At 36.5% G+C, this 27,926-nt stretch overlaps 1 protein-coding gene across 2 annotated transcripts in view; it reads left to right on the top strand.

Moving 5' to 3' along the window:
- Window positions 1-27,926, top strand: part of AGMO (alkylglycerol monooxygenase) — a 194,325-nt gene that overhangs the window by 79,317 nt on the left and 87,082 nt on the right. For both annotated transcript variants that reach the window (XM_075082949.1, XM_075082950.1), the window contains exons 5-10: window positions 3,648-3,743; window positions 18,411-18,477; window positions 20,041-20,106; window positions 20,214-20,293; window positions 21,447-21,581; window positions 22,077-22,193. In XM_075082949.1, the coding sequence (XP_074939050.1) occupies window positions 3,648-3,743; window positions 18,411-18,477; window positions 20,041-20,106; window positions 20,214-20,293; window positions 21,447-21,581; window positions 22,077-22,193 (561 nt within the window). The remainder of the gene's footprint in view (window positions 1-3,647; window positions 3,744-18,410; window positions 18,478-20,040; window positions 20,107-20,213; window positions 20,294-21,446; window positions 21,582-22,076; window positions 22,194-27,926) is intronic.

Genomic DNA, 27,926 nt, shown 5'->3' with positions numbered 1-27,926 from the left:
CATAGACTTAGCTCGTTCATAACTGTTTCAAGCCCATGACACTAGGTGAGTTAAAGTGCTATGCCAAACAAATGATTAGTTCTTCTGGAAATTTTGAAGCAGATACTATCCATTTTGCTTCTTAAAGTCTTCTCTGTAAATTCTTGTTAGTTTTTAATTCAGAAAATGGTCATCTAATCTAGTAGGAGTGCCTCAAATTTAAATGGCCATAATGAACAATAGCGGAAGAGATGCATCTCTGTCACAACTCTGCTTCCTATGTAAATACTGCCATGTTAAAGATTTAACCTTTTCACATTTACCCATTGGGACCATATGTGCAAATGCTTAACAAAAACAATAATTCAAAAAAGACAAAAAGCCTGTGTTAGCATATGGGTGTGTGCATGAGCACTTCGTCTGCCTGCGTGGTTTTGAGGATGATACCTCAGAGAGCATAAAGTATTCAGGAAGGCCAAGATGTCTGACCACCTTAGATTCTAAAAACCATCCTCAGGACCACACTGGTATCACTTGGCAAATAATATATGTACATTTAAATTCATTTGCTTTGAGCAAAGGAAAGTCAACCTAGGAATCCATAGTACTGTTGCGTGCAGTGCTTTTCCCACCAAATATTTGGTATTAGCCAAGACATTTGATTAATGTAAATATTGGTTTACCTCCCTCTAGAACTTTTGAGAGGTGTGCCAATTTCCTTTCTCCAAAACCTTACTGTGCATGAAATCTATTCTTGCTAATTCTTATAGCACTGCTATATTTTTAGACTGCCAGACTTGTCCAGAACCCCATGGATACATCTGCCTTGAAGCTGAAACTCAGTGAAGCCTTTAGTTACTCTCTGAGAGTGATCTGATGTTGCTGAATGTGTACTGTTGAATGCAGTTTGACATGCAGTTTTGTGGAGGCTGTGAGAAAGTTGTGGTGGATGATGTGGGATTGTGGGACTGTTTTGCTGCCAGCTCTGTATGTGTTTTAAGTTAAAAGTTATAAGATAAATAAATCAGCATATTTATCTGTGTGGGTTGTGCTCGAGCTGATTGAAAAGATGCGAAATGAAAGAGAAGAGAAGAGAAAAACATGCTTGAAGGCCAATCAGAGATGTACTCCTGAACTTGGAACCAAATGTGTATTGCTTCGTGTTGTTTGCACACACAGTGTTTCTGTTACTCCAGTGAGGGGCCATAGTGAAGCAGACCTACTGTTAAGACTAAGAGATGCTTTTGAAGCCCATTTTGTGGGAAAAAGATGTGGGGAAAAAAGTATATTTATTTTTAAGGAGAAACCAGCAAGCTAATGCTGTATAAACCTTTGATTCTGATGAAACACTTCGTTAAAGTGTAATTGTATAAGGAGAAACTAAGATACACACCTTGAAAAGCTATTACTTAATTCTGTGAGTACCAGTTCTTAACTCTCCTTGAAGGGTAAGATTTGATTGCAAATAATAGATCCATGATAATTTGATAGCTTTAGTCTATACGTTTAGAAAAAGGGTTGAATTATGCCTTCTTGGTTTAAAAGCAGTGGAAACATCTGTGTATAAATCGGGAAAGGGAAGAGGTAACACTGTTCTTTTCAGCAGAGTCACAAAGTTCACTTCTTACCTACTGAGGAGTCTGCCAGGTCTGGGATCTGTAAGGGATGTTTGGATGTTTTTCTTTTTTTACCTTTAACTCTTGACGAATCCTCACAGAAGTACAGCCCATGTGAAGGAGCAGTTGGCAGCTGCCCTGCTGTGCCCCACCACCCCTCCGCAGCCTGCCGGTGGGAGCTGGCTGCATCGCCAGGTGGGCCCCGAGACCCGGCATGGACATGGAGGGGCCCAGTGTAGGCAACTCAGCCCTCCTGCTAAACCTCAGGAGGTTCAACATTTTCCCTTTGTGTAGTGGAAGTGTTTATAAGCTTTTACTTACAAATGAGAGGGAGGAAGGTAGAGCATGCAGTGGACACACACCCTTCAAAAGGGGCAATGCCCTAAGTGTGAAGGCACACAGCTGCAGTGCAGCAGCCCCAGATAGGAATCCCTCTCCACCCCCTCAATGAGTGCCTTTCCTGTCAGGTTATCAGTTATTGTGGCTCGCTCTCAACCTCTGTTGCTGAATCTACAAGTGGGAAAAGATCTGTGCATGTGATAAGTGTTTCTCTGCAGTTTTGACCAGAAATTCCATCTTGGAACAAGGAAAGCTTTTACTCTGCAGGGTAGTGAAAGTCGGTACATTCCCATGAAATGTTTTGATTTGGTGAATTGGCATTTCCAGTGAAGAACTATTTAATGATTTTTTTTTTTCCCTGACATTGATCTTCTTGTTCCAGTGGAACCACAGATAGGACAAACCAAATCTTTTGTATGGGGCATGTTTTCATTCTACTTTTTAAATGATCTTTGAAATCCTTTCGGTGCAAAATAAAGCTTATTTTGCAAGGAAACATGAGGCAGTTAGGAAAACATTCTTCTTTGTCAATCTCAAATTTACCTGTATAAAATTTCCCTCATCTCACAACTTAGAGGGGAAATCCTAGTACTCGTTGTGAGAAGTAGGTTAGAAAATAAGTATGAAGATGATCCTTCCTTCCCTTCTGAGTCATCTCTAAATACCACCAAACTGTCTCTGATACTTTTAGGGAAAAAGCATATAATTTTTAACCCTGCTTTAAATCCTGCAGCAACTTCCATGAATAATCTGAAAACCATCTGGGTTTCAACTTCCTCTCCATTCCTTTTAAAAAATTTCCTGCTCTTATCATGCCATTAGACAGGTACAATCAATAATAAGAACAAAAATTCAGTACCTTTACTTAAATCTGGCCGTGTGTCCTACTCCTTTCTTGGCTTCTTTGTAAAATAATCTTGCGAGAACATTCTGGCAGTTGTGGGACAAATATCTCTCAGTCTCTATTTTTGTAGATCCCCCCCTTTTAATAATTAAATACTAAGGGTGTTAAGGTTAGAGGAAGGAGGAAGAAGGAACTTACAAAAAAGATTGACTCCATGCCAGTGTTTAGGGTATTTCTTCTAAAGTATGGGGGCATCGATAATTGTGGGTTTGAAAGTGGCTCTTCTGCTTAAGTAGTCTTCTGCACAAGGCAGTCTTTCCTAAGTAAGCAGTTTTCTGAAACAGTTTTCATGCTAACACATCTTTAGAACTCAGCAATATATCGGGGCTTCGAGGGAGATGCCTTGTGGAAGTTAAGGTGCAAATTTATAATTAACCTTGAAAGCCAAGTAAGCCACCTTGCCCTTATGGTGCTCATGTGGGGAGTTCAGATGGAAAAGCAATAGTGTTTTAAATTCACACCTTGCTTACTCTGTGATAATTCTCCCCTATAAGTGAACCCTTCATGTCAAGGATATGTTGCTGTCTACTCTGTATAGTATAGAGAATAACCATCTAATCTCAGGATTTCTGAGTTCTTTTCTTGATTTTTCTACTTGCTCACTTTATGACTTTTGGCAAATCACTTTAGCAGCAATTTGTGTCTGATTTGCTATAGCATATCTAGTAGTAACATAATAATCAGTATCTATTCTACATAATGTCTACATTATGGAGGTATTAGAAGAAGCAATTATCTTGTGCAGTGCTTTGTGCCCTTGACACAACAGTATGATATATCTAAAGTATATTTTCTTTCTCATTTTTCAGATTTTCAACTTGCCCATGGCTCTTTTCATTCCCCCTTCAGTGTTTGCTGTTCATCTACAGTTTAATTTGCTTTACCAGTTTTGGATACATACAGAGGTAAACCATGTTTTCAAGCCATACCTAAACAGTTAGCCTGGAGCAGTGTCCTGGAAATCCACTAGCAGCTGATTTATTGTGTAAGAAAAATCTTTGTCTGACTTCTCTAAGGAGAAACATCTGTTCATTTTTATTCCTTTTTCTGAATATATATTGCTAAGTTTATAAGAAGCAATGAGGCCAGTTGGTCCCAATTAGATTTAAAAAAAAAAAGTAACTGTAAGGAATCAAAACTTTTTGCTATTTTAATACTATATTTTCCTATCTTGCAGCTTATTAAACACTTCTGGCAGATACTGAAACTGATTTTGTTTCTAAGATAAATATTTTAGGGAAAATATCCAAAACCCGGTGCTTCTTAAAGATCATTTAAAGTTAAAACTGAAGTCAAATATTGCTTCCTTCTCAGTGCAAGTAGTTCTCAGATGAAGAATGCTCTTTGATTATCTCATGGCTATTTGTTTATGACTGCACCTATTTATTTGTGTTTTGTGAGTGCATAGACCATATCGAGTTTCCATACATATGCAGTCAACAACCGACAGTAATTAGTAAGTAGTTTCCCACACTTCTCAGGTAGTTGAATAGCCTTCTGCCTTCTCCCTCACACTACGGTAGAGGTGTTTAAAAGTATTCCATGTTATATGTCAGTAGCATATTTCTCAGTAGCCTGAGTAGGCTGCAGTCTAATTGTCTCTACAACACTTACTCCTTCGATTATTCTGACTTATACAGATGGTTTTTTTCCTTCTGTAGTTTCATCATGTGATCTATAGGACAATTACGTTGGAAGACAATTTTATTTTCCTGATCTGCTGTTTTAGGAGATTGTGTTGTTCAAATCACAAGTTTTATTTTCTCTTTCATGTGTGTTCGCTTTAAAAAAAAGAATTAAAAAAATAAAAAAGGAAAAAAGCTACTTGCAGCGACCCAATAGCAAGCTTCTGTTGTTGAAATTTCACTTCTGTTGGGCACATTTCTAAGTTCATTAATACATGGCTGATGGTCTGCATCATCACATGTGAATAGGAAAGGCTTACAATAAAATGACATACATACATCCACAGAACTTGCATAAGCTCAAGCAATACACAATTAATCTTGTCAAAATGTTTTGAACAGATTTGAACACTTTGAAATTATACCAAAGGAATATTCTGAATCCTGTGGTAGCAAAGTTTCTTTGACCATGCCTTACGTTCCTCAAACTGTTTTTACTGTGTTTTAACACCAATTAAAACATAATATGCCTCATTTACCTCTTCTCTGCTGTCTGAAGCCATTTCTTCCTTTGCTGAGGTGTTTCTAATGTTTTGCTGTGTAGCAGTAACCCAGTGAGTCTCAGCACTGGTGCCACAATGTGCATCTAATGTTTCTAAAGTGAATTTCAGAGGCCTATGAATCGCCTACATCCCTCTAAAGTGCTAAATCCGTCATAGGGCTTACAAAGAATTTCCATAGCATATGCGCCATGTGCCAAGTTTAGACACTGGCCTAGACAGGAGTGAATTTCAGTCATAATGAAAAGATAAGCACTACCTACTATTAAATTATTGTGCCAGTAGGAAAACAGGGGTTCTTTTGTACTGATCCAGTTGATCCATTCAGAGATCTTTGTTTACAAGGGAAGATAGTCTTAATGTTGATATTGTTGATTTTGTAGCGCAGCTGAAATGAGTTGAAATATGTTGAAGTCAAGCTTTAAGGTCAAAAATTATGTCAAAATAGAACTAGGTTTACACCCTGTGGTGGCAGATTTCCTGCTCTCAAGGGCAAGGGCATAACAGACAAGAGAAGGGAAAGGAAGGGAAATAGTAGCAGCTGTTGCAGCAATGCAGTTTATATTAGCCAATATTTTTTGTGAAATTAATATGATGCTTCACCATTATACTGGGGTTTTTTTGCAAGAACTGTTAAAATTTAACGGTTTAAAGCTGTGATATTTCTAATTTTTTTTTAACAGCCCTTTTCCTGAATTTTAACAGTTCTAATTATCTTGCACAGATTATAGTAAAATGAAAATCCTTTCTGTAAGTCACAGTTTCCAGCAGTTTCACAACATATGAGGTTTGTCTGGGGCTGCAGGCCTAGGGTTATATAGAAAACAGCACCCTGTCTCAGCGACTGCTGCTAGCCCTTGCTCTGAGAGCTGTGATTCATCATCTCCTGGCAGCTCAGGTGTCCTCTGGGAGCTTGTGGTGTGTGATGTTACAGCGTGGCAGTACGTTATTGAGGGTCTAGTGGAGATAGGCTTCATTATTTCTGTTCTGCCAGTGCAAGATGTAATAGTTTGCTTCTAAAATGCACAAGCATTTGATAAGAAATGTTAAGTTTGTGTACAGATATCTATTACTTTTAATTCGTATCAATGTTTCCTTAGACAAGGTTTGACCCCATATTGACTAGTCAAGTATGTTTGGAAATTGTATCTTCACAAATTTTGTTTACACATCCTTCTCCTTCAGCAAAAGAAAATCTAGTAAGATACAGTAAAAAATTATCTTTTATTTAATAAGCAATTTGTTTTTAATAACATGGAAAAGCTTAATAAAGGATACACATTATTTGTTTTTTAAAAAAATACATTTAACTAATAGGAAAGAACAAAAGTATATGAAAGTTTCTGAGGGAAGGCATTTTGTTTTGGGAGTAATTTAAACTGAATTCAGTAATTACAAGAGAAGGATCATGCTGTGATGAAAATTTCTATGCCATGTTTCAGCATAGAGCAAAAGTTCATAGCCAAAGTTTGATCCCTGATATTTTCCTATACTTTAATTTAGAATGTGTCCAGTGCTGTTTCAAACAGCGCTAAGAGAAGTTTCCTGTGTTATAACTTTGACCTTCTTCAATATTTGTTACATCAGTTTTTGTCCAGCTTTCCTATTAGCAGATCAGACATGATCTATTTTATCTTAACTCAAGTGGCTTGTGTATTCCTGTGAAGACAGTATACCAAATCATAAAGATCAAAAGTACCCATTTGTTCTACCTCAGTTAGACTTCTTTATTTCCTGCATACTTGGTATGCATTAGCTTTTGGCCTTTTATATAAAGTAGTACAGCATTTTAAACACCATAGATCTTATATAAAAATTGCACTATACCATTCTTTTAGTAATAATAAAAGATCTTTAGCACCAAAATCAGAATGGGCTCTTGATACAAGAAAGGAATTTCTGTAATTAATAAAGAAAGGTCGGGTGTGCTAGAGTGAAAACATGACTTTGTGACTTGTTATGCATTTGCATTTAACTATATTCTCCCATAACAAGAACGTTGCTGTCTAAAGTCCACTTTTTTTCCCCCATGGCAATCTGAAATTTTCCAAAGATTTTTTAAAAAATTTCAGAGTAGCACCAAAGTATTGAAATAACCTCATAATAGTTTATTGAAATGAAAAATGAAAAAAAAAAAAAAATCAAAACCAACTCACAAAACCTGAAAACAACTGAAGAAAACACTTTTCTGTAATGGTGCATAAAGATAGGGTCTCAGTAAATGAAGAGAAAACAATTTTTGGTCCTATCCAATACTATTTAGGTCAATAGAATAACCCAGTCAGTAGATCTGCTCTTAAATGGTCTGGGAGAAATGTTTCTATGACTAGACCATTCTCATCTAGATCATAAGGAGATTAAAAAAAAAAAAGCTTTGGTCAAAGAGCACTAAAAATCTAATTTTTCAAAAGCCACAAAATGTTTCAGGACTGTTACTGACAGACAGAAATACTCCATTTCAGTTTATTTTCACAGGTGATTCGGAAGGTCTATGGCTTATATAAACTATATCCTTCCGTTATGCATTTATTACAACCAATAAGTTAGGTGTGTTTATAACCTGATAGACACCTGTGAAAAACAGAAATTAGTTTCTGTTGGTTTAGCTGTAATTTTTATGGGATGTCAAATTGTATTTGGAAAGTATCAACTGAATCAATCCTTGTTGGTAGTAATTGCAGAGGCAGATTATTCCTTGCCTGTTTGATCTTTGACATGCATTAGTTTCTGTTTAATTTTCTAATTTAAGGAAAGACTGTAATCTGCCCTTTACCATAGTCATGGAAGTCAGGTTTCTTAAGGCATCTCTTTTTCCCGTTTAAACCTTCCTACCTCATCGAACTCTGGGAGCAGAAAAAGGTGAGCCACTACTATTAACCAGGAGTAACATGGCTGAAAACAGGCAAGGAATGGGAAAAATTTTGGCAACACCTCATGCAGTCTGGAAGAAAAGATGTGAAATTGCTACAGATATAGGCCAAAATACATTTGTTTTTGTCAGAAAGCACCAATTCAGTAAAACCTAAACTTGCTGTAGAAGTATATTGTATTTGTAAAAAAATATTTTGCACTTATGTGCAGTGTGTACTGATCTAAGCTTCTGTCTATGACTTTCTTTAGCTTTGACTTCTGCTCAGTTTTCTTTAATGAAAAGCATTGAAAGAGAGTGAAATTGTGGAGGCTTCCCGCTTTCATGAAAAGGAATTCTGTTCCTGGCAGGAAGCCATGCAAAGCCCATCGGGGCTCCCTGAGTACAGGTGAGCTATTGTGGCCCAATCATGAAGTCCTTACATCAATCAGCTCTTACCTAGGAAGGTGGCCAGATTAAGAAAAAATGTTCTGAATGTTTTGTTTTGTTTCATTTTGTTTTGTTGGGTTTTTTTTGTTTGTTTGTGTTTTTTTTTTTTCAAATATGAGCATAGGGTAGTAAGGAATTTAAACAAGTGGATTAAAAAACCAAGTAAAATTAAGTAAAATACATTAAAATGTACATTTTTTTTTTTAAGTAGCAGTACACCTATGACTAGCAAAAGCTATTTTTGAAACTTGTCTTTTTAAGCAGAATCTATTTTAGACAAAAGTCTATTGGATGGTGGTTAAAAGAATCATAACATCTTTAGGACAATGTGATAAATAAGTGACAGCATGAGACAATAGAAAAAATATTCAGTTATTAGTTCCCAGGCCCTAACAATTGAGATTGGTCCTCTATTTCTTTGCAAATTTCATTTTTCCATTTTCTTGGACCTACCTTTTCCACATTGTGTGCTGTAATTTCATTTAAATAAACAAGAAAGGAATGCAGGAGTAAACAAGTGTAACAAGGTTTATTTAAAGTACTTCCAGTAGTTGAGTAATTTAGAAGCAATTTGGTAGTCTGTTTCTTAAAACTGAAGGATAAATTTGACCAAGAAATGAGACTCTGAATCTGAAAGGCATTTTTAACAAAACTTATTTGATGATAATGCTTTTGAGCATTTGAAGTGGGAAGAAGATAGTTTTGTTTCTGTTGTTGTTTTGTGGAGTTGGATAAAGAGTTTTGGTAATGAGCTAAAATCTCCAATAGTTTGCAAAAAAAAAAAAAAAAGGAGATGCTCTGCTAGTAGGTAAAAAAATCTTGAGGCCTTGTTTACAAAGGTATATATTTATGCTTAATTTAATGTACTGTGAATAGTTCCTATAAATTCAGTAAGTAATGAGCCAAATGTAATGTGTGGAAGTTTTTACAAAATGGTGGTATAGAGGTGGTATTGAATGGATCACAGTGGAAGCAGAGTATGATGGACTAATCTCCTGGCTAAGATGAGAAACATGGTTTGGTTCTGGGTTTGTTGTTTTTGGTTTTTTTTCGGTTGTTGGGTTTTTGTTTTTTTTTTTTTTACTAAGGAGCATCACCAGTAAAAGGTAAAATCAGTAATAATCCAATGTATTTTGAATTCAAATAACATATACCACAGAATCTTTCATTTTCTGTATTAATGAAAGAACAAGATTATTTTCTTTAATTCAACCCTATTAGCCAAAAGTAGACATGGGTTGCTCTGATGTGCCCTTTGAAATTAGAAGCACACACATCTGTCCTTCAGGTTACAAGGGATCAATCTAAAAACTTACCATGGACGAGACTTTTGCTAAAAGTCATAAAAAAAGATGAATGTAATGTAGAGGTGATATAGAGCCATTCTCCTAGTCTGATGCTCCAGATTGTGTCTGACAACTCTCTGTGATGCAGATCATTTAAGTGAAATTCCTAGAAACGGGTCACATCATCTGACAGCCTACCAGCTTTTGGAAGCTAGATTTTCTCACTGTTACAAAGAACCAAGAAATCATTCTAGAACCAGTGGGGAATGAACCAATCTCTGATTTGCATGAAGAACAAAATTTTGGTTTACAAAGAAAGTTCTGGTCCCATTCCTGATAGGTGATGCTTTTATCATTCAGAAACTCATTGTTTGCCTGCTGCAAACTGTCAACTCAAGCATTACTGTGGAGAGAGGAGAACAATAATACCAGGGAGATAAAAATACTTTACCTAATGCAGACAGTGTCTTTGTAGGTCCAGATAAGATATATACACAATATAGGCAATAAAACTCAAACATGATTCCAGGAAACAAAGAGAACTCACTGCTTCTATACAGCGTGTCTGCCAAAATGGCTTATTAGATTTTCTGACCAACCTGCAGGATAAAAGTCTTGTCAACATTGCACTTGCCAGAGCACAGAGAAGAGCAAAGCTAACAAGACTATCACTAAGCGGAAATCCTAGCAATAACTGCAAAATGTGTTCCACTTTTACATGTTTCCCTCCCTCCAAGAGGGGAGAAAATTATTATCTTTCTGGATATATAAAGCATATAACTCTGTTCTTTGTTTTAAATAAAAATAATAACAAAAGAGAGAAAATAAAACGTTCATAAGAGACCACACTGTTTCTGCCCTGCTAAGTGTAATCAGGAGGAACGTAGTGGGATGAGGTTTGGAGTTCCTTCCTTGGCATGTAGGACCTCAGTGATGATTAGGAATGCCAACTTCACACCTTACCAGCCCCAGGAATTTTAAACCTAAGTCCTCCTTGGCACTTTTAGGTATCTAAGTCTACCCAGAAGTGCCTTGAGATGGTGAGTTAAGTATTTTATTCTTATCTAGCTTCTCTTTCAACTGAACTGCAGAATAGAGGGGGAATTAAAAATGTGTAAGTCGCTTAAATGAACTGAATAGTGCTCTGCACCCAGTACTTCTGAGTTCAACATGCAGCACAGGAGCTGTGATCTTTTTCATTCAGAAAGCAGCTGCTGTACAATAGTCAGCTTATATTGGAGATTTCCATATGTTGGGCAACAATCTGGGCAAAGGAACCCTTCCCGTTCTCTGTTGAAGCTGGGTCACTGATGAGGCCAGAAATGGAAAGTTTATAGGATAAGAACATAAGCAGGAACTTGACTTTCCATCCTAATAATTAAGTCCTTGGGTTTGAGTGTTGGGTTCTGATCTGTGAACCAAAGACTTTTCTTGCAAGAGACAGCTGTGAAGTGTTTACTTCAGCAGCAGTGGGCCTGACTATTGCTAATCTGCCTGCAGAAACCCTAAAACTGAAAATCGTATTTCAAGGGTTTTATTTAGGCCATCTGTGTCTATTATGTCTCTGGAAAATTATCAAGGCAAAAGTGAAATGAGCTACTTAGAGATGCAACACTTTCCAGTACATTCTGCATCCTACAAAACAATCTAAACAACTCATTTACCAAATAAAGTTAATGTAATAATGAAAGGATATCACATTAATGTGGAGGTAAGTTAGAGATACCGTGAAAAAAAAATATCTAACTTTCCATCTTAACATATTGCATGTAATACTCTTGAGTTTTTCTCATAGCTTGTACTCACTGAGAGTCTACTTATTTATGACTTCAAAGCCAACAGAAAATTTGAAAGACCCTTATTTGTTAAAAACAAAGTGTAGGCTGTTGACTATATTTTGATCTATTTAAAGAGGAAGGTGAAGAGCTGCTCTTGGCTATATTTTAGTTTATTTCTGGACTGGCATACTGATTTATTACTTTCTGGGTTTTTTCCCCACAATTGCCAGCATGTATTTGTCAAGCTGCTGAAAAATACTGAAATTGTATAGCAATTTTTCTCCTGGAGTTTGTTTAAAATGTTTAACTTGATATATGACTGAAAGAATGACTTTCTCCATGCTCTGCTATTTGTAAAGCTGCAATTAAAACAACCAGTTAGTGTAGTTTTTATCTCATTTTTAGTGGATAAATTGATTGAAACTTCCTATATGTGCTCATCTTTCCCACAACAAGGTTTAATTTGATCTTTAAAGAAAAAAAAATAGTTGCATCCACTTTTTGAAAGTGTTAACTGAAATAATCCTGTAAGATGCCGGTTTGATTCAAACCTTAACTCCTCGTTGAGGCGTAAAACAATGAAAAGTGACAACAGCCTGCTTTCAAGATAAATTATTATAAACACATTTCTTAAGTCTGTGTGTTTACTATATAAATATGCCCCAAACCGGATTATCCATTAAAACTAGGCTTTCACCTCCCATTCCTACAATCCAGATTTATCAGAAATTCGCCCCCTATGAAACTCTTCGTGATTCCAACAGACCTGATTCCTCTTGCTTGTTTTATTTCTAAACTATAAATATTGTTTTTTCGCTCCTCAGCGTGGAGATTTGGCTACATCCATTTTACATGCTTACTGGAGTAGAAAACTGCCTAATCAGATAGGAAAACAGTTGGCGGTATATAAATCAGGGTTTGCTGAGGATTTCAAAGTGAGAAACTGGCAGACGAGCACATATCCTAGGAGTCCTGCCTTTCCCCAGCTTCCCTGTAGAGATTTCACATGGCAAATATGATCACCAGGGCCATCTGTATAAATACATGGGTGTGTTGTCCTGAATTAACACAGCAGCTCTACTGGGAAATGTAATTAAGGTCTTATTTTTAAATTTCCCCACCAGACTTTCTGAAATATAGATTTATATACTAGGAACAAAAATCTTATCTTGATTTTGATGAGGTAATCAATAGTAATATGTGGTTTACTACCAACTAGTCTAACAGAAACCCCAAAGTTGAGAGTGCTCCTTAGTGATTCTCCAGGGATGAATTTGCCTTCTCCAGTCCTGTAGATCAGTAACACTATGATTTTGAAAGTAATGCTGTGCTACAAACAGCTTTTCTTATACTCAAAGAAAAAAACCCAACTTTTTATATACGAATGGTTTTACCGTAACATTGCCAGCTCTACTCAGTCGACATTCCTTCCTAACGTTCATGTTGAAATCGAGTTAAGTAAAGATTCATGTTGTAGTGGTGACAGGAGGAGTTGTTACACAAGATGTAAAGTTTCCCTTGGATTTCATGTCACGATTTTTTCTCATTATTTAAACAAGAACTACATTGAAGTGGTGCAGGTACCAGGCAATAAAGATTTCCCTCGGTGCTGACAAACTCTGAGACCGCAAACGGAGGTGCTTATATGCTGCAAGAGATATTGCATAATGTTTCCTTTAGGCTAGGGATTGCTGTCACAAAGGAAACATCTCTATATAAGAACTACTCTTATGGAAAAAAAAACATTTATTTCTCATTATATATGAAGATTTTACTTCCAGCATGTTTTATTCAGTAATGTATGGAATCTATTTCTAAGCATGCAGCTTTTAGCTTGCCTTGTTTATTAAACTGTTCTTGGAATTCCTTCAAGTGTTGTCAGTAATTCTGCTTTATTATTTAGCCATATCCAAGTACAATAATGCAGGGAATATGTTGCTTGTTTAAAAAAAAAGAGTAATAAGAATACATGTTTTGTGGAGAGGTCTGACAAAGGTTTTATAAGTGGTGTACATAAGATAAGTACATATCTGATTTGTAGACAGTTTATCGAGTCCATTTGTAGGGATTTTGGCAGGTGAAAAATTATTTTTGTGGCTATGGAATGTTAAAAATAAATAAAGCAAACAGGAAAAGAGTTTTGCTGGAATGCTGCAGTTCATCTGTGGGTCACTGGCATGGGAGTTGAGGTGCACATGATGTGTTGAGAGGAAAAATTGGAGACAGGAATTGATTTAGAACAGTAGGTGTCTGTATCAGGGAAACAAACATAAACATAAACCCCCCAGCCATATTGGTCAGAATACAGATAAGGTCATCACTGGACAACAGTTGGGGTATTTCAACAGTTAGGGGATTGGTAGCTATTTTTCTGTATTCCCAAAATCACTGCAAGATGATGATATAAAGAACAAGAATATTTTATATTCACAATCAGACTCTTTTTCCTCTAAATTCTATGAAACAGGGTTTGAAGTACAGTTGATACAGATACTGAATAATGATATTGCCACTTATTTTTTAAAATTTTCAGGCTACTTTCCAGCAAAAAGGTCTAAAACAAAACTTTCTACTGCATACAAAAATTATAGTAGTAGAGAGCTTTTTCTCTTTTCAGTTAAAATCCTGCCACAAAAACTGAAAGCTGTGCTGCTATTGTTATCACATTTATTATGTTAATTTTTTAATTTTTAATTTAAATTTTTTTTCCCTGAAATGAGAACATTGTGAAAATTCTTATTTTAAAAAGCCATTTTGAGTACAAAGTTATATTAAGCTGAAAATCATAGGATCATAGAGTCATAGAATGGTTTGGCTTGGAAGGGACCTTTAGAGGCCATCTAGTCCAACCCCCCTGCAATGAGCAGGGACATCTTCAACTAGATCAGGTTGCTCAGAGCCCCATCCAACCTCATCTTGACTGCTTCTAGGGATGGAGCCTCCACAACCTCCCTGGGCAACCTGTTCCAGTGTTTCACCACCCTCATTTGTAAAAAATTTTTTCCTTATATCCAGTCTAAGTCTACCCTCCATTAGTTTACAGCCATTACCCCATGTCCTGTCACAACAGGCCTTGCCAAAGGTTGCCCCCATCTTTCCTGTAGTCCACCTTTAATTACTGGAAGGCTGCAATAAGGTGTCCCTGCAGCCTTCTCTTCTCCAGGCCGAACAAACCCAACTCTCTCAGTCTGTGCTTGTAGGAGAGGTGCTGCAGCCCTTGGATCATTTTTGTGGCCCTCCTCTGGACCCACTCCAACAGTTCCATGTCCTTCCGGTGCTGAGGGCTCCAGAGCTGGATGCAGCACTCCAGGTGGGGTCTCACCAGAGTGGAGTAGAGGGGCAGAGTCACCTCCCCTGTCCTGCTGGCCACACTTCTTTTGATGCAGCCCAGGATATGGTTGGCCTTCTAGGCTGCAAGCGCACCACATTGTTGGCTCATGTCCTGCTTTTCATCCACCACTACCCCTAAATCCTTCTCCTCAGGGCTGTATTCAATCCCCAGCCTGTATTGATACCGGGGGTTGTCCTGACCCAGGTGCAGGACCTTGCGCTTGGCCTTGTTGAACTTCATGAGGTTCTCACAGGCCCACCTCTACAGCTTGCCCAGGTCTCTCCAGATGACATCCTGTCCTTCTGGCATGTCAACTGCACCACTCAGCTTGGTGTCGTGCAAACTTGCTGAGGATATATGTACTTTGGTGTCTGATTGCAACTGCAGCATAAGGCTGGTTACTGCTACCATGAACACTCACGAGCTCCTTTGCAATTGCCATTCTCCAGGGAAGATGTCTGGACACGATGAAGGCACAGAAATGAGGGTAGACTGACAGCTGAAAGGTAGATGGGTAGGTGGAGTACCTGCCACTGCCTTTCCCCTCTCCATTGCCTGTTAGGCATTCTTTTGAATATGGGCTGCTATTACGCCACATAAAATTTTGTTATGAGTCAATTCTTACAAACTTCATTAATTTCACTGTGATTTCAGTTGGTTCCTGTCAGCCCAACATGGCAGGACCAGAGCCTTGCCTGGCAAAAATTGTCTTACTATTCTATCCTTGGCAATTTGGCGAAAGATCTCCTTGTAGGAGTTTTGTGCCTGATAAGATGGCAGAATATAGAAAAATTTGACAAAATTCAAGAAAATAATTATGTCCTTTGGCATGTGGTGCTGCAGGAGCCTTCCAAATTCAGTCTTTGAGTGGTGATATGTTTCTGTTTGGAACAATATATGGTTTGATGATGTGGAATATGATGATAAAATACACATAAAATATCTATAAAATTTTGGCATCAGAAATTTTCCACTGACAACAGTTTTTTCTGTTTTAGAAGTGTGCTAAATATACAGAAGTAAACTTACTGATAGTAAAGGAGGTTTCTGGAAATAGCACCCTGTACCATTTTGAAAATCTGGTGAAAATATAGTTTTGATGTGTTTTAGCCAAAGTGTTGATGTATGGATTGCTAATTTCAGCATGCTGGATTTTTGCATGGTCAGATACAAAATTCTATACCACCTCTGAGCTTAAACGTCATGTGGTTATAATTGCTGTCTCAGATGATATTTCCATCAGTGTGTGGCTAGTGTGTCTTTGCAATAGAGGTAACCTTGGCTGAATAATGAATCGAAGTAGGCCCAGGCATCAATCACTAATGATGCTGCAGAGAAGATATTTCAGTAGATTTGTAAATGTCATCACCCAATGAAAGACTATGTCGTGGGCTGAGACCATTTTAAAGGATGAGAGAGGTTTCATTTTCCAAAGAAAATACTTTCTCTAGGATTAGTCAGAAGTATTTATTTAAAATTTTACATAAGTTCCTGAGGTCCTTCGGGATCCCCAAGGCACAAAGTTCCACTTTAACATATTGATGTATTATATGGACTTTCAAAAAGATGAATTTTAATTTTAAAATATGAATTTAATCAGCTGGATATTAAAGACTTGAAGGCATTCATTATGAGGACATTTTATTATAATCCACCTGTAGGCTAGAAGTGAAGACTGCTATTCCTTAGCGATTCCCTGCTCTCCTAATGCAGATTTGGTTTATTTTCACAAAAATTGTTAAAATACTGAGCTCAAAATATATTGAAAGCAAGTGGATCAAAGTTAGGTGCAGTCCAATAGATAAATTGCTGCTTTCTCAGGTGCAGGGCTGCAGTTCAATCCAAGACATTTGACTCAGATTAAATTAATTTAGTGGTCACATCTCACATGGCTTAAAACAGTGGGATTTTCTGCTTGAGAGAGGCGGGAAATGGAGCTAACATCAATGATGAATTGTTTCTCACCTTTAGGTGGTCTTTTCAGGCTTGAACTTATTTTGAGGGAGTACTGAGAAAAACAAATGGTCCTACGTATGTTGTCCTTGGCTTCTGAGTTAAACAAAAAAACCCCAAACTTGTCCCAGTATTCTGCTTTTCCAGTCAAGTGTGTGCAGGATTTTGAGACAGATGCTCCAAATGTTATAGTTCTCTATCTGAAGAATTTGCTCATTTCTGTACTCCTTTAATTACAGAAATGTTCTACTTAACCTATTAAGTAGAATTTCATTTAGCTGTTATTAAAGACAAAAATGAACAAAAGTATTTATTCCTTTTATTGTGATATTTGCCTGATCCACAAAAATTTAAATACATCTGAAGAATGTCCTGTGCCTACTTTTTCAGTCCACATCTACTTCCACCTGGACAAGTGTGAATTAAACAGAAATGGACTGGCATTTTTGAGGACTATGTTCTGTAAACCTTAAATGAATAAAAATCCTTGTATGTTTAGTTATTTAGATGAATGGGCCTGCCTTTATGAGTAATGCCTGTCTGCCTTTCTACTTTATGTGTTGTTTGCCAATATTATCTCTATTATTATATTACGGATCACCCATTTCTGCAGTATGAATATTAAATTTACTTATTAAGTTCTGTAAAAGGTTAAGTAATAGGTTTTAGGTTTCGTTTCTTAAGGTCTAAGCATTTTTACTGAACTGCTTTTCCACCTCACCCCCTGCCTCTTTTAATTGCAAGGCCATTATGGCCATAATGGCCATAATCGGACATGGTAAATAGATACTATTTTAGGATATATTTTGAACAGAAATCCTTTAGGGTCACCCAGTGATTGCATCTATCCACACACTTCTGTTGAGCTAACCAAAGCACAAAATTTTAAGTTAATGCTGGCTTTCCTCTGTCTCCATAATATAGGAGAGTACCTAATTTAGCATAAACCCTACTGATATAAACTTAATTCATCAGCGTTTTCTGACAATGCTTGGATCATTAGAGTAAGTTTATGCCAATAAATGCTTTCTGTCATTTTTGGTCTGGTACTAAAACAATCAAGGCTGGATTTTCTGTACTGAAATCGTTGCCTTAGATCACTATGAATTTATGCTGGTTTTTTCATGCCTCTGACTCATGCTGGTGTGTTTGTGACCATATGTTGGATCAGATTCAGGAACTGATCCAGTTAAACTAATGTAGGAAAACAAAACAAAACAAAATTAGTTTTAACTTGCATCAGTTCCCTAATGAGGTTTGTTGCGTTACTGCATTTGTGCCGAGGTAAAAGAAGGGTATTGATAGAAGGAACAAGCAGTCAAAGGTACTGAAGGAGGAAGGGGTACTGGTTTCTGTGTCAGTGCCAGTTCTTTGCTGATGTAAACTGTTCACATAACTGAGACCTTAGAGTTACACTGGACCCCAAGAAGTGCCAATGGATATGGGTGAAAAATGTGAGTGAAATGATCTGTATGGAACCATGAACTGATAATAAAAATATGCTGCTGAATCAAAAAGGAATTTAGTTTTTAACTTGTATTTTACTAAGTTTCACTTTTTTCATGGAAATTATTGTCATACAGTGAAATGGTTCAGGCAAAAAAAAATTGCATTCTTGTATTTTTATGCAATTCTTCTTAAGATGAACATCTTCTTCATGCATTTCCTCCCCCTCTTTTACCTCCCTCTTCTTGATTTTATAAAGTATTTTCAAATTCATTGAAACATTACTTTTTTTAAGGTTATCACCAACCTTGGGCCTCTGGAGTGGATTCTTAATACTCCCAGTCATCACAGAGTTCATCATGGTAAGCTAAAAGTGTAACCTCTTATTTCTCAGTGCGTTCTTTCTCATTGTCACTTTTTGTGTATTAATAATAAAGTACTAAAATTGTACTCTAAAGTTAGTTTTACAGAAGGATTTTAATTTTGAACATTGCTTCAAAAATAGTCCTTGTTCTGTTAGAAACTTCACAGTATTTTTACAAACCTTTTTATAACTTAAATTTGATTTTAAAAGTTTTACATTTAGGATTAATTACTGAGCAGAAATTAAACCTGGATAATGTGAAATAATTGGAAGACTTTGAGCAAAACAGTTCAACATTTGTAAATATGAAGAGTGATATTAAAATATCTCATCCTTCCCTGACTACTAAAATATCATCAACTTGTCAATCACCAACAGATGCGTTTGCATTCAAATTCAAGCACTGAATGTGTGAAAAGGCGTGGTTTCCCTTTAGAAGAAGAACTATTAAATGTTTTAGTGGAATTTTGTTTCAGCTGTCTGAATTCCTGAAAAATCTCACTTCACACAAGTGCATGATGGTTGACTTTTCGTCAATATTCAGACTCATTTGAGACCATACTGCATACATAAATTAGATTAATAGCTCCACTGCCTACTGAAAAATGTCATGAATATATCTGAGGAATAGAAGTGGATTTCGTAGATGCTCTTGGATCATTCAGTGTGCAGAGATAACAAGTAAAAAAGTAATTGGGGAATGGAAGAACAAAATAATTTGAAACAGACTCAAATGCAGTTATATGTACAGAGGATGTTATTAATATTTATTATATCCTCCCTGTGTAAAGTGTTTATGGCACTGTGTAGACTTTTTAAAAAGACTGTGGTGCTGTAAGTGTCTAATCCTTGAAATTTACACAAGTACTGGTAATCCTGGAGGGAGACTCTCTGCTCTTATTTGCTCTGCTGTAAATCCAAACTAATCCTCTGATCCTGATTGGAGTTAAGCAGAATCACTCCAGAGCTGGTCAAGTGTTGTGCAGTCACTCCAGACAATCTCCACAAACCTGGGGATATGTAATCAATGTTTCTTTGCTCACAGTTTTGATAGGACAGCTTATATAAAAATCCACTCCCTAGAAAAGAGATAGAAGGATCAGTTTTACTCACACTGAATTTAATAATAAAGAAAGCAGGATCAGACATATGGCAGAGAAAATAGAGACAGCCAAAAGCCATTGAGACGATTGTGCATAAATGTATTTAGCATATATTTTCTTAGGTATAAACTGTTGAAATTATTTTTTGTTTGCTTTTTAATTTGTCTTTATAAGTATATTTTGAACTGAGTCTAGTCTCCAGAATAATCCTTTTATTTCACAGAAATTTTGGGTGTGACATGTTTGGTTTGTATGTTGGAATCTGAGTAGAAACAGAGCAATAAGCCTAAGAAGAAAAAAGAAATTTTATAGGTGTATAAGAAGTAGAGCGTTAGCTACCTTTAAATATTATTTTTAGATTATAAATTGATGCTAATGATGAATATTTCCTTTCATAATTCTGTTGCATATATTCTTATATATGTAATTACTGGTCTTATAAATGATTTTTATTATAGGTAGAAATCCTTACTGCATTGACAAAAATTATGGAGGCACACTCATTATTTGGGACAGGATATTTGGTAAGTAAAAAAAAAATTATTCTCTCTCATGTTTAGTTAGTGTGGCAAAATTATGTATACTTTTGACTTTGATTGTTCGTTGTTCTTTTTTTCTCTTCTTTCATCAGGAACATTTGAAGCAGAAGGTGCAAAAGTTGTGTACGGCTTAACACATCCAGTAAATTCATTTGATCCCATCACGCTCCAGGTGCTATAATTTGTATCACTGACTCTGGTATCTGCAACAGGCATTCGTGTTCAAAAAAACCTCCTGCCTTAGGAAAAGTTGAGGCCGTCCTTGCATTCTGCACAGTCAATTAAATTATCTGCAGTCTTTTCAGTATTTCATTACAAAACAATTATTTCTACTCAGTGCACTAAGCATATGCAGTGCTTGTAGTCATCATGAAAATACAATACAGTAAAATTAACAACTAATTACAGTGGAGATGTAACAGGCCTTGGACTGAATGATGTCCATTTTGCTGTAGGCAGAGCAATATGCAGCAAAGCACAGACAAAAATATATATATTGTCTGTTGTTTGTCTTCTCTAAATATTGCTATTTCAAAAATAACCCCGTGGTGCAATATCTTTACTTTTTCTCTCTCTTCTGCATATTTGCAGTTCAAGGTACTCCAGAATGATTTGTATTGACAGCAATATAGCAGCCATCGTGGTCTCAACAAAACCTCCAGAACAGGCTGAATATAGGTTGTTTTGTTGGTGTTGTTTTTTTTTTTTTAAAAAAAAAGAAAAAGTACTTAGTGTGGCGCTTCTTAGCTTTATTGATCCAGGCTTCACTGCTTCACCTGAGCTGGATAAAAATTCTCTGTAAAAACCTCAGGGACTGAGGAGTATTGAAATCCCTGTTTGCTTTTCATGACTGTTCACCCAAGGAGTCATCTCAAAGAATGAGACATTCTACCTGCAGGGGTATCTGGGCTAGAAGGTGGAAGGATGGCCACAGCCTGTGCAATTGTAGCCATTCCAGTCAGAAACTAAGTAATTTAGTTATTAAGAGTATGTCATGTCAACGTCCCAGTAACCAAATTCTAGTTTAAAACTACGATAAATATAGCTATACAATATGCCATTAAATACTCTGGATTGATTACAGGAGAGACAGATTTTCCTCTGGGCAGAAGTAATTGTAATCCTCCCTATAAATCAAAGGCTTGATATGGCTCCTGCCTATTTCAGTCAGGTTTTCTGAACTTCTGACTGTCTTCATCTATTCCTAATTTATTCTCCTTAGACTTTGAAAAATAATTTACTTGAGAGATAAAAATTAATAAAATATAATGTTTTATTAAACTTTATTTTACTAACAATGAAAAATTACTTGCTATTTTTTTCAGTTACGACCCTTGGCTCATATTTGGAACACGTTTTGGGCCACACCTGGATTCTGCAACAAGCTTTCTGTCATATTCAAAGGGCCAGGCTGGGGACCAGGCAAGCCTAGACTTGGCCTTCCTGAGGAAATCCCAGTGGTAAATAGAACATGTATAGGCTTTCAGTTTTGTGTAATTTACTTGGACCTCTTAATGCTACTGGATCAATGTTAAAAACTCAACACATGCTATTTTAAATTAGCAAATTAGCAGTCATAAAGCATAGGGGAAGACGAAATGGGAGCAGAAACTGAAGGAAATGAATGTTTTAGCTGTGTTTTTTTTCTTGTTATTTGAAGGAAAAAAAATATAGTTTTTATTTATCTTTTCATTATTCATTTCCTAAAGAGATTTTCAAAATTGTTCTGTAGAGTACGGTAACTTTTCTTTTTCTTTTAGCTATGAACATACGCACACACACAGAGTTAAACTCTGTCTCACACTAGGTAGTACATAATTTTGATAGTGGATTGTCTTTGTGCAATTATCTATGTCCCTTAATCTTTTTTGTGTTTGTAAGTATAAAGAATACTAAGGAATAACAGGCTGGAGCAGGTCACTGTTGAAGACTGTTATCTGTTTTGCTTCATACAGATCACTGGAAAAGAAGTTCCTTTCAATCCAAGTGTACCGGCTTATCTTAATTGCTATGCAGTTGTACATTTTGCTGTAATAATGGACGTGTATACTGAGCTTCTTGGTACTGTGACTGTAAGTAATTCCTATCTTTATGAAATAGCATCTCATGCTAACAGTAATATGACACACAACGTATTTAAATAATAAAGCATTAAGTAGAGGCTCTACAGCCTGACTCATATCTTACTTAAGCTATTATAATAATAACTAGATTCTGTAAAAAGAAAAAAAATGGCTAAATATATAATTATATAATATATATAATACACTTATATTATATATAAATATATAAAAATATATAATTATATTATCTATTATCTATTATCTATTATCTATTATCTATTATCTATTACATATTTTATATTTTATATTTTATATAATAATTAAATCATATATTATATAATATATAATATAACATACAATGTTTTCTGTTGTTTATTAAGCAATATTTAGTAACCATATTAAGTTAAGCAATTAAATTAAAAATCATAAATGTTCCGTAGAACGTGTACGTGTCTGCTTCAGTTTTTAGGACCTCATGGAAGGAAAAACATATCTCAGACTTGAAATTATGTAGGTTTTAAGATTTCAAGGGTTGGTCATATTCTTAGATGCCAATAATGCCCAAGCTTTAGAAGGAAGATTGCAAAGGTCTTGCAGTGCTTGCAGGTGGGAAGCTTTGTGTCAGCATGAGTTCAGAGTTGGTGGAGCACAGACCCAGGGCAAATCCTTCTTCCAGACTCGAATATACAACAGCATTGATAGAAATACAGTAAGAAGAGACACGTTGGGCTGACAGGATATCCCTGGTAACATGATGTAATTTCTCCATGGATACCTGGTGGTCTCTGAAAGTGAACTATGAGACCATCTCTGCCTGCAAGAAGCAAGACATTATCTGCTTCCGTGGTTTCACACCCTCCATACCTTCCAACTTCCTTTTCATTCTTCCTTCCTTGACAACTCCTTCTACTTTACTAAAGCTTAAATCTTCTAACTTGGAAGCATAATATTCCCACAAAACAGTCAAAGGCCTACCAAAACACCCCAAAAGTCTATTAGTTTGATAAAATATCCTTTGGCCTTCTTAAACCCTTTTTAAGACCTCATTGGTTAAAGAGCAGGCTTGTGGCGTTTGTGTCACCCACGTTGCCACAGACCTTCTGTCAGGGTGCCAAGGGCCCCCTGTGGACCTGCCTCATCCCAGCATGCTTGCCTGGCAACCTCTGGCCCTTGGCTGATGGTGGTTACTGTCCCATGCCCACCTCGATGGATGCTGCAGGACAGCACCTTTCCTGCTGGGACCATGGCCCTGCCCCTCCACCCACCACTGCCCCCCACCCCTCCCTCAGGGAGCACCCTGATGCCTGTGCCATGACCGACATGCCTGAATCCAGCCAAGAGCAGTTTTCTAGAAATTAGCCTCTTTTGCATATCTGACAATGGTCATCCATGAAGGATTCCAGAGGACTGCAAAGCCATTTCAAAGCTGTCAGAAATCTTGTCCAAGTGCTGGCGTTTTTTGTCTTCCAACTCAGATATTCCTCCTGCATCCCAGGGCAAGAAGGGCAGGAGAGGGACTGCAATAATTTCTTGGAATATGTGGCAGCAGGCTTATAGTAGCTCTGGCAGTTCTGCATATTCAAGCTGCTACAGCTCTTTTTTTTTCAGTTTTTTGGTTAGATGTGTTCTGAGTAGCTCATCAGACCAGTAGAATGATGCAATTTTTGAGAAAAGTTTAAAGAGTATTTTATGTAGCATTCCCAATGCAATATAAAAGCTACCTCAGGCATACTCTTCTGATTAATATTAAGTTATTCTACACATTGTGTTCACCTCTGTAAAGGGTCACATTGCAACTGCAGGGAATTCAGAGATTAGTAAGCCATCTGAGGCTTAGTCTATTCTAAGAAATTTCTGAGGACAGGAAATTAAGCCAAAGGTAAGGACAAATACCTCCAATGTACACAAGATATACAGTATGCATGATTGCCAGTGTTCTTATATTGAGAAAAACCTCTGCAAGTCTTTCCGGATATACTTCTAGGTTCCTACATACCAGCAGCAAATCATATTTGTATAGGGATCAAACTGTGGGTTTTTTTGTTTGGTTGGTTTTTTGTCTTTTACTTTGCTACTGTTGCTTTTACCAGCAAGAAGTAAGGAGTCTGCCCATGAGTTTTTTCCTATTTTTTTTATTTTCTTTTTTTGCCTTTTTCTAGTACTGGAAGGAAAAATGGATGGTCCAAATTATTTTCTCTGCTGATAACTGCAGCTGTTTAAGAATAAGTAATAAGGGAAGTTGAAAAATACACCCAAGCCACAGATGATCATTAGATTCTTGCCGTCATGGAGGAAAGAGCCTGAAGATCCGCCATTTATGAACTTACTGTATAAAAACAACTAGAAAATTCTCTGCACAAAACTGTAGGGTAATAAGGTAGTAAGGATAAGAAGGGGAGCACGGGGGACTTAGAAGCACCTCATCTCAGGACATAAACCCTCAGCGTGGGTGTAGAAAGTGCTGGTCCCAAGGCAGAGTTCCAGCATTGCTCTGCAGTACAGTGGGGAAGCTGTCATGAGAAGGAAGCTTGTGTATGAATAACTTTACTTGGCAAAAATCTTTCTTCAATATCAGTTTTCCACTACACTGAGTTATGAAATGTCTATGGATACAACTGGAACTTTCTGTCTGGCTATGAATTATGTCATAACTGTGGCATAGCTCCATAAATGGAGAAAGCTAACTGTTTTCCTCATTTTTAGGTATAAGTTCCATTTCATAACAGCCATAAGACACAGCACACAGCTATTACATTTCTCAAGTGATTACAGTTGCTCAGTGTTTGGTCTCACGCCCTGTAGAAGTGTTAAATTTCTCTATACGTAAAGAGCAAACATATACCTTCGGTCTGAATGACCTACATTTAAGTTGCAAAAAGAGCATAACAGAAGGAACAAATACATATTTTCCACAGGAGAAAGCATACAGTGTTTATTTTCTGTATAGTGATCTGCACTACATCCAGAGAATAAAAATTACTTCTGAGCTCTGCACATCTAGATCTGATCCAAAGCTCATTGAAGAAATGGGAGTTGGATCAGTCCCAGAGAGAGTGCTAGGAGTGTAAAACTGCAGTACATTCAAAGCAAAAGTCTCATAGCTCCAGAACTGCATGTATCACATAAATCAAAGTGAAGTGTACCTAAAACTCATTTTGCAGTGTCTTTTTTTATTGTTGATAGAGACTGTAACATTTGCTGTGCGTATAATGCTGTGAATATGCGAGCAGTTTCAATTAGACAATAAGAAGTGATATCTTCTCTTGAAAGGGATAACACAGTTAATATATCCATTCAGTAAGCCATCACAAAGTACTGTATATGAAATATTGCTAAGAATTTACATTTTTTTAAGGAATTCTAAGTTAAAATTAATTCATACAAAGGCACCTAACAATACAAATTTCATAGCATTGTAGTAGCATTCTTCATTTGAATGTCAAAAGTCTCTGATATATGACAGAAGGGAATCTGTTAAATTACGAAGTGTGGTGACATCATTCCTAGCAGTTCTATGGAAACACTGAACACACCAGGATGAGAAAATGCATCCATGTTCTACTTCAAAAGGAATAAAACAATCTGAGTCCTTTGAAATATAAAAGTCAATTTGGAATCTTTCCAATTTCATCTAAATACACATTTGGAAAGGAATATATCCTTTGTTTAAGTGAATTATTTTTTCATTTCCTACAAAATATGAAATAATAAAGCTGTAGCAATCTGTTGATTACAAAACCATGTAAACTTCTTCCCAAAATTCTAAAACCTGCCTTTTTTTTTAAGGTTCCAAGATATTTTTAAAGCCTTCAATGAAATCAAAATCCAACAGAAATATTTTTTTCTGTTTGACTGCAGCCAATAACCGCATTGCTAAGTTGTGGCTGACTTGTAATTGGGGAACCTGCTGTGGTCCCACAGGCTTCTCTGTTTATACAAATACTCCAGTATATAAATACTCATTTATTTTATATATTCATCCATGCATATTATGTTTAAGTGGAACAAGGATGCTAGCACTAATGAAGGTGTAAAAGGCACATTCTTTTCACACTGCAACTTGCAGTGTGTAGACTTAATATATGATGTTTAGTTTAGTGATATAACCCACTGACTATTTTGTTGATTTTGGTAGACTAATGCCTAGAAAATGGATGCCTTTGCTGCCAGCATCCACTTCATAGAGTGATACATGTTTGAAGGTAAATAAAAGAATGAAGGCAGCACGTAACTATACCACTGGAGCTGTAAAGAGAAAGTTATGGAATCAAACTAATAATGCTAAAATTTATGCTATGTGTCTGGTTTCCTGAAAGCTGTTATTCTCAAATGGCATCATGATGTATTTCACTGCAAATTTCTTGGTAGTCCTTGACTAGGAGCACAAATGAGGGAATGCTTTTTTTTTTTGCTGTATGTGAACATGGTGCATGTATCTACCTACAGTGAAGGGTAACTTATACCTTCTGCCTTCATGGTTCCCAGCAAGGCTTTATGCCTCACCCTTCATCACTCCAGAAAGCTGAGGTCTTGGGAGGTGGAAGGCTGTAACACTGTACTCGGACATTACAGTGCCATGCATTTGTGTAGGTCTGATGATAGTGCCAGTTTGCATATAACTGATATGCAGGTTGTGCTTTAGATCCCTCCAGTCCTTCATATTCTGGGCCACAGTTGGTATTGGACCACAAGAAGTTTTACAAACAGCTAGTGTTCAAAATATTATGGTTCAAGTAGTAGAGCATCTGAAGAGAAATGGAAATTAGCCTGAAAAACAGAATCTGCAATATGCGATCATACCTGACTCAGGTAGTTAGTATACCAAGAACTACATACAGCATTCTAACCATTTAAACATAAAGTCTTGTTTATATTTGGGTTTGATTTTCCTAAATTATAAGGTGGCTTTAGTTCTTTCTTCTGATTTACTGACAAACATTAAAAAGTATTTCTATTCCCATATATTTTTTCTCTGGAAATCCATGTTTAAAACTGAACTGCATTTATTAATTTCCTTTCAAGTTCTTAATCTATGATTTTTATTTCTGTGGTTAGATAATTGTGAAGAGTCAAATGATAACTCCAGGCTCCAATTTTGTACATCTTAGAGAAAATGTTTAAGAGAAGTTTGCAGGGTCACAGTCCAAATTCTTTTATTCAATCTTTTCTTTCTGGAGAGAAAGCTGCAGTCTGCATTACAATATTATAGTGTCTTTACTATCGAGCTTATCATTATTTCAAGGTTCATCAACAGCAATATAGTAGAACAACAACAATAAAAACCATTGTTTCCTGAAAATATGTTAACTTTAAAAGAGTAATTTAAATTTTTTTTCCTACTCTTTTAGAAATGGCAATTAAAATATATCTTTAAGCAAAGAAAAAAAATTATATAAGTTATGAGAGAAAACACTGCAAAAAATATGACCCCAAAATGTCTGCTTTGGAGAAGTGTTTCCATGCTCCACTCAAATCCAACTCTTAGTGTAAGGACCAAATTCAGCCTCTACACTTACAGTCCAGCTAACGGCAAGAGACAGAATCGTTCAGAAAGTGGTCTCTTTCCACTGATTACAGAGAAAGCCTAGGTTAATAACAGGTTTTTAGGCACTTCAGCAAAGCTACTTAAAAGTAGGAAGAATGAAACAGCACCTTAGTTCTCTGAAATCGGAATCACAAGGAAACGCAGATGCCTAGGACTTGGTGACTGGTTGTCTAATGCTAGCCAGCTTGGAAACACTG

This window comes from Phalacrocorax aristotelis, chromosome 2 (assembly GCF_949628215.1).
Source record: "Phalacrocorax aristotelis chromosome 2, bGulAri2.1, whole genome shotgun sequence".
In the NCBI taxonomy this organism is placed as follows: Eukaryota; Metazoa; Chordata; class Aves; order Suliformes; family Phalacrocoracidae; genus Phalacrocorax; species Phalacrocorax aristotelis.
Note: the sequence above shows the minus strand (reverse complement) of the source record. Positions and strands in the feature narration are given on the sequence as shown.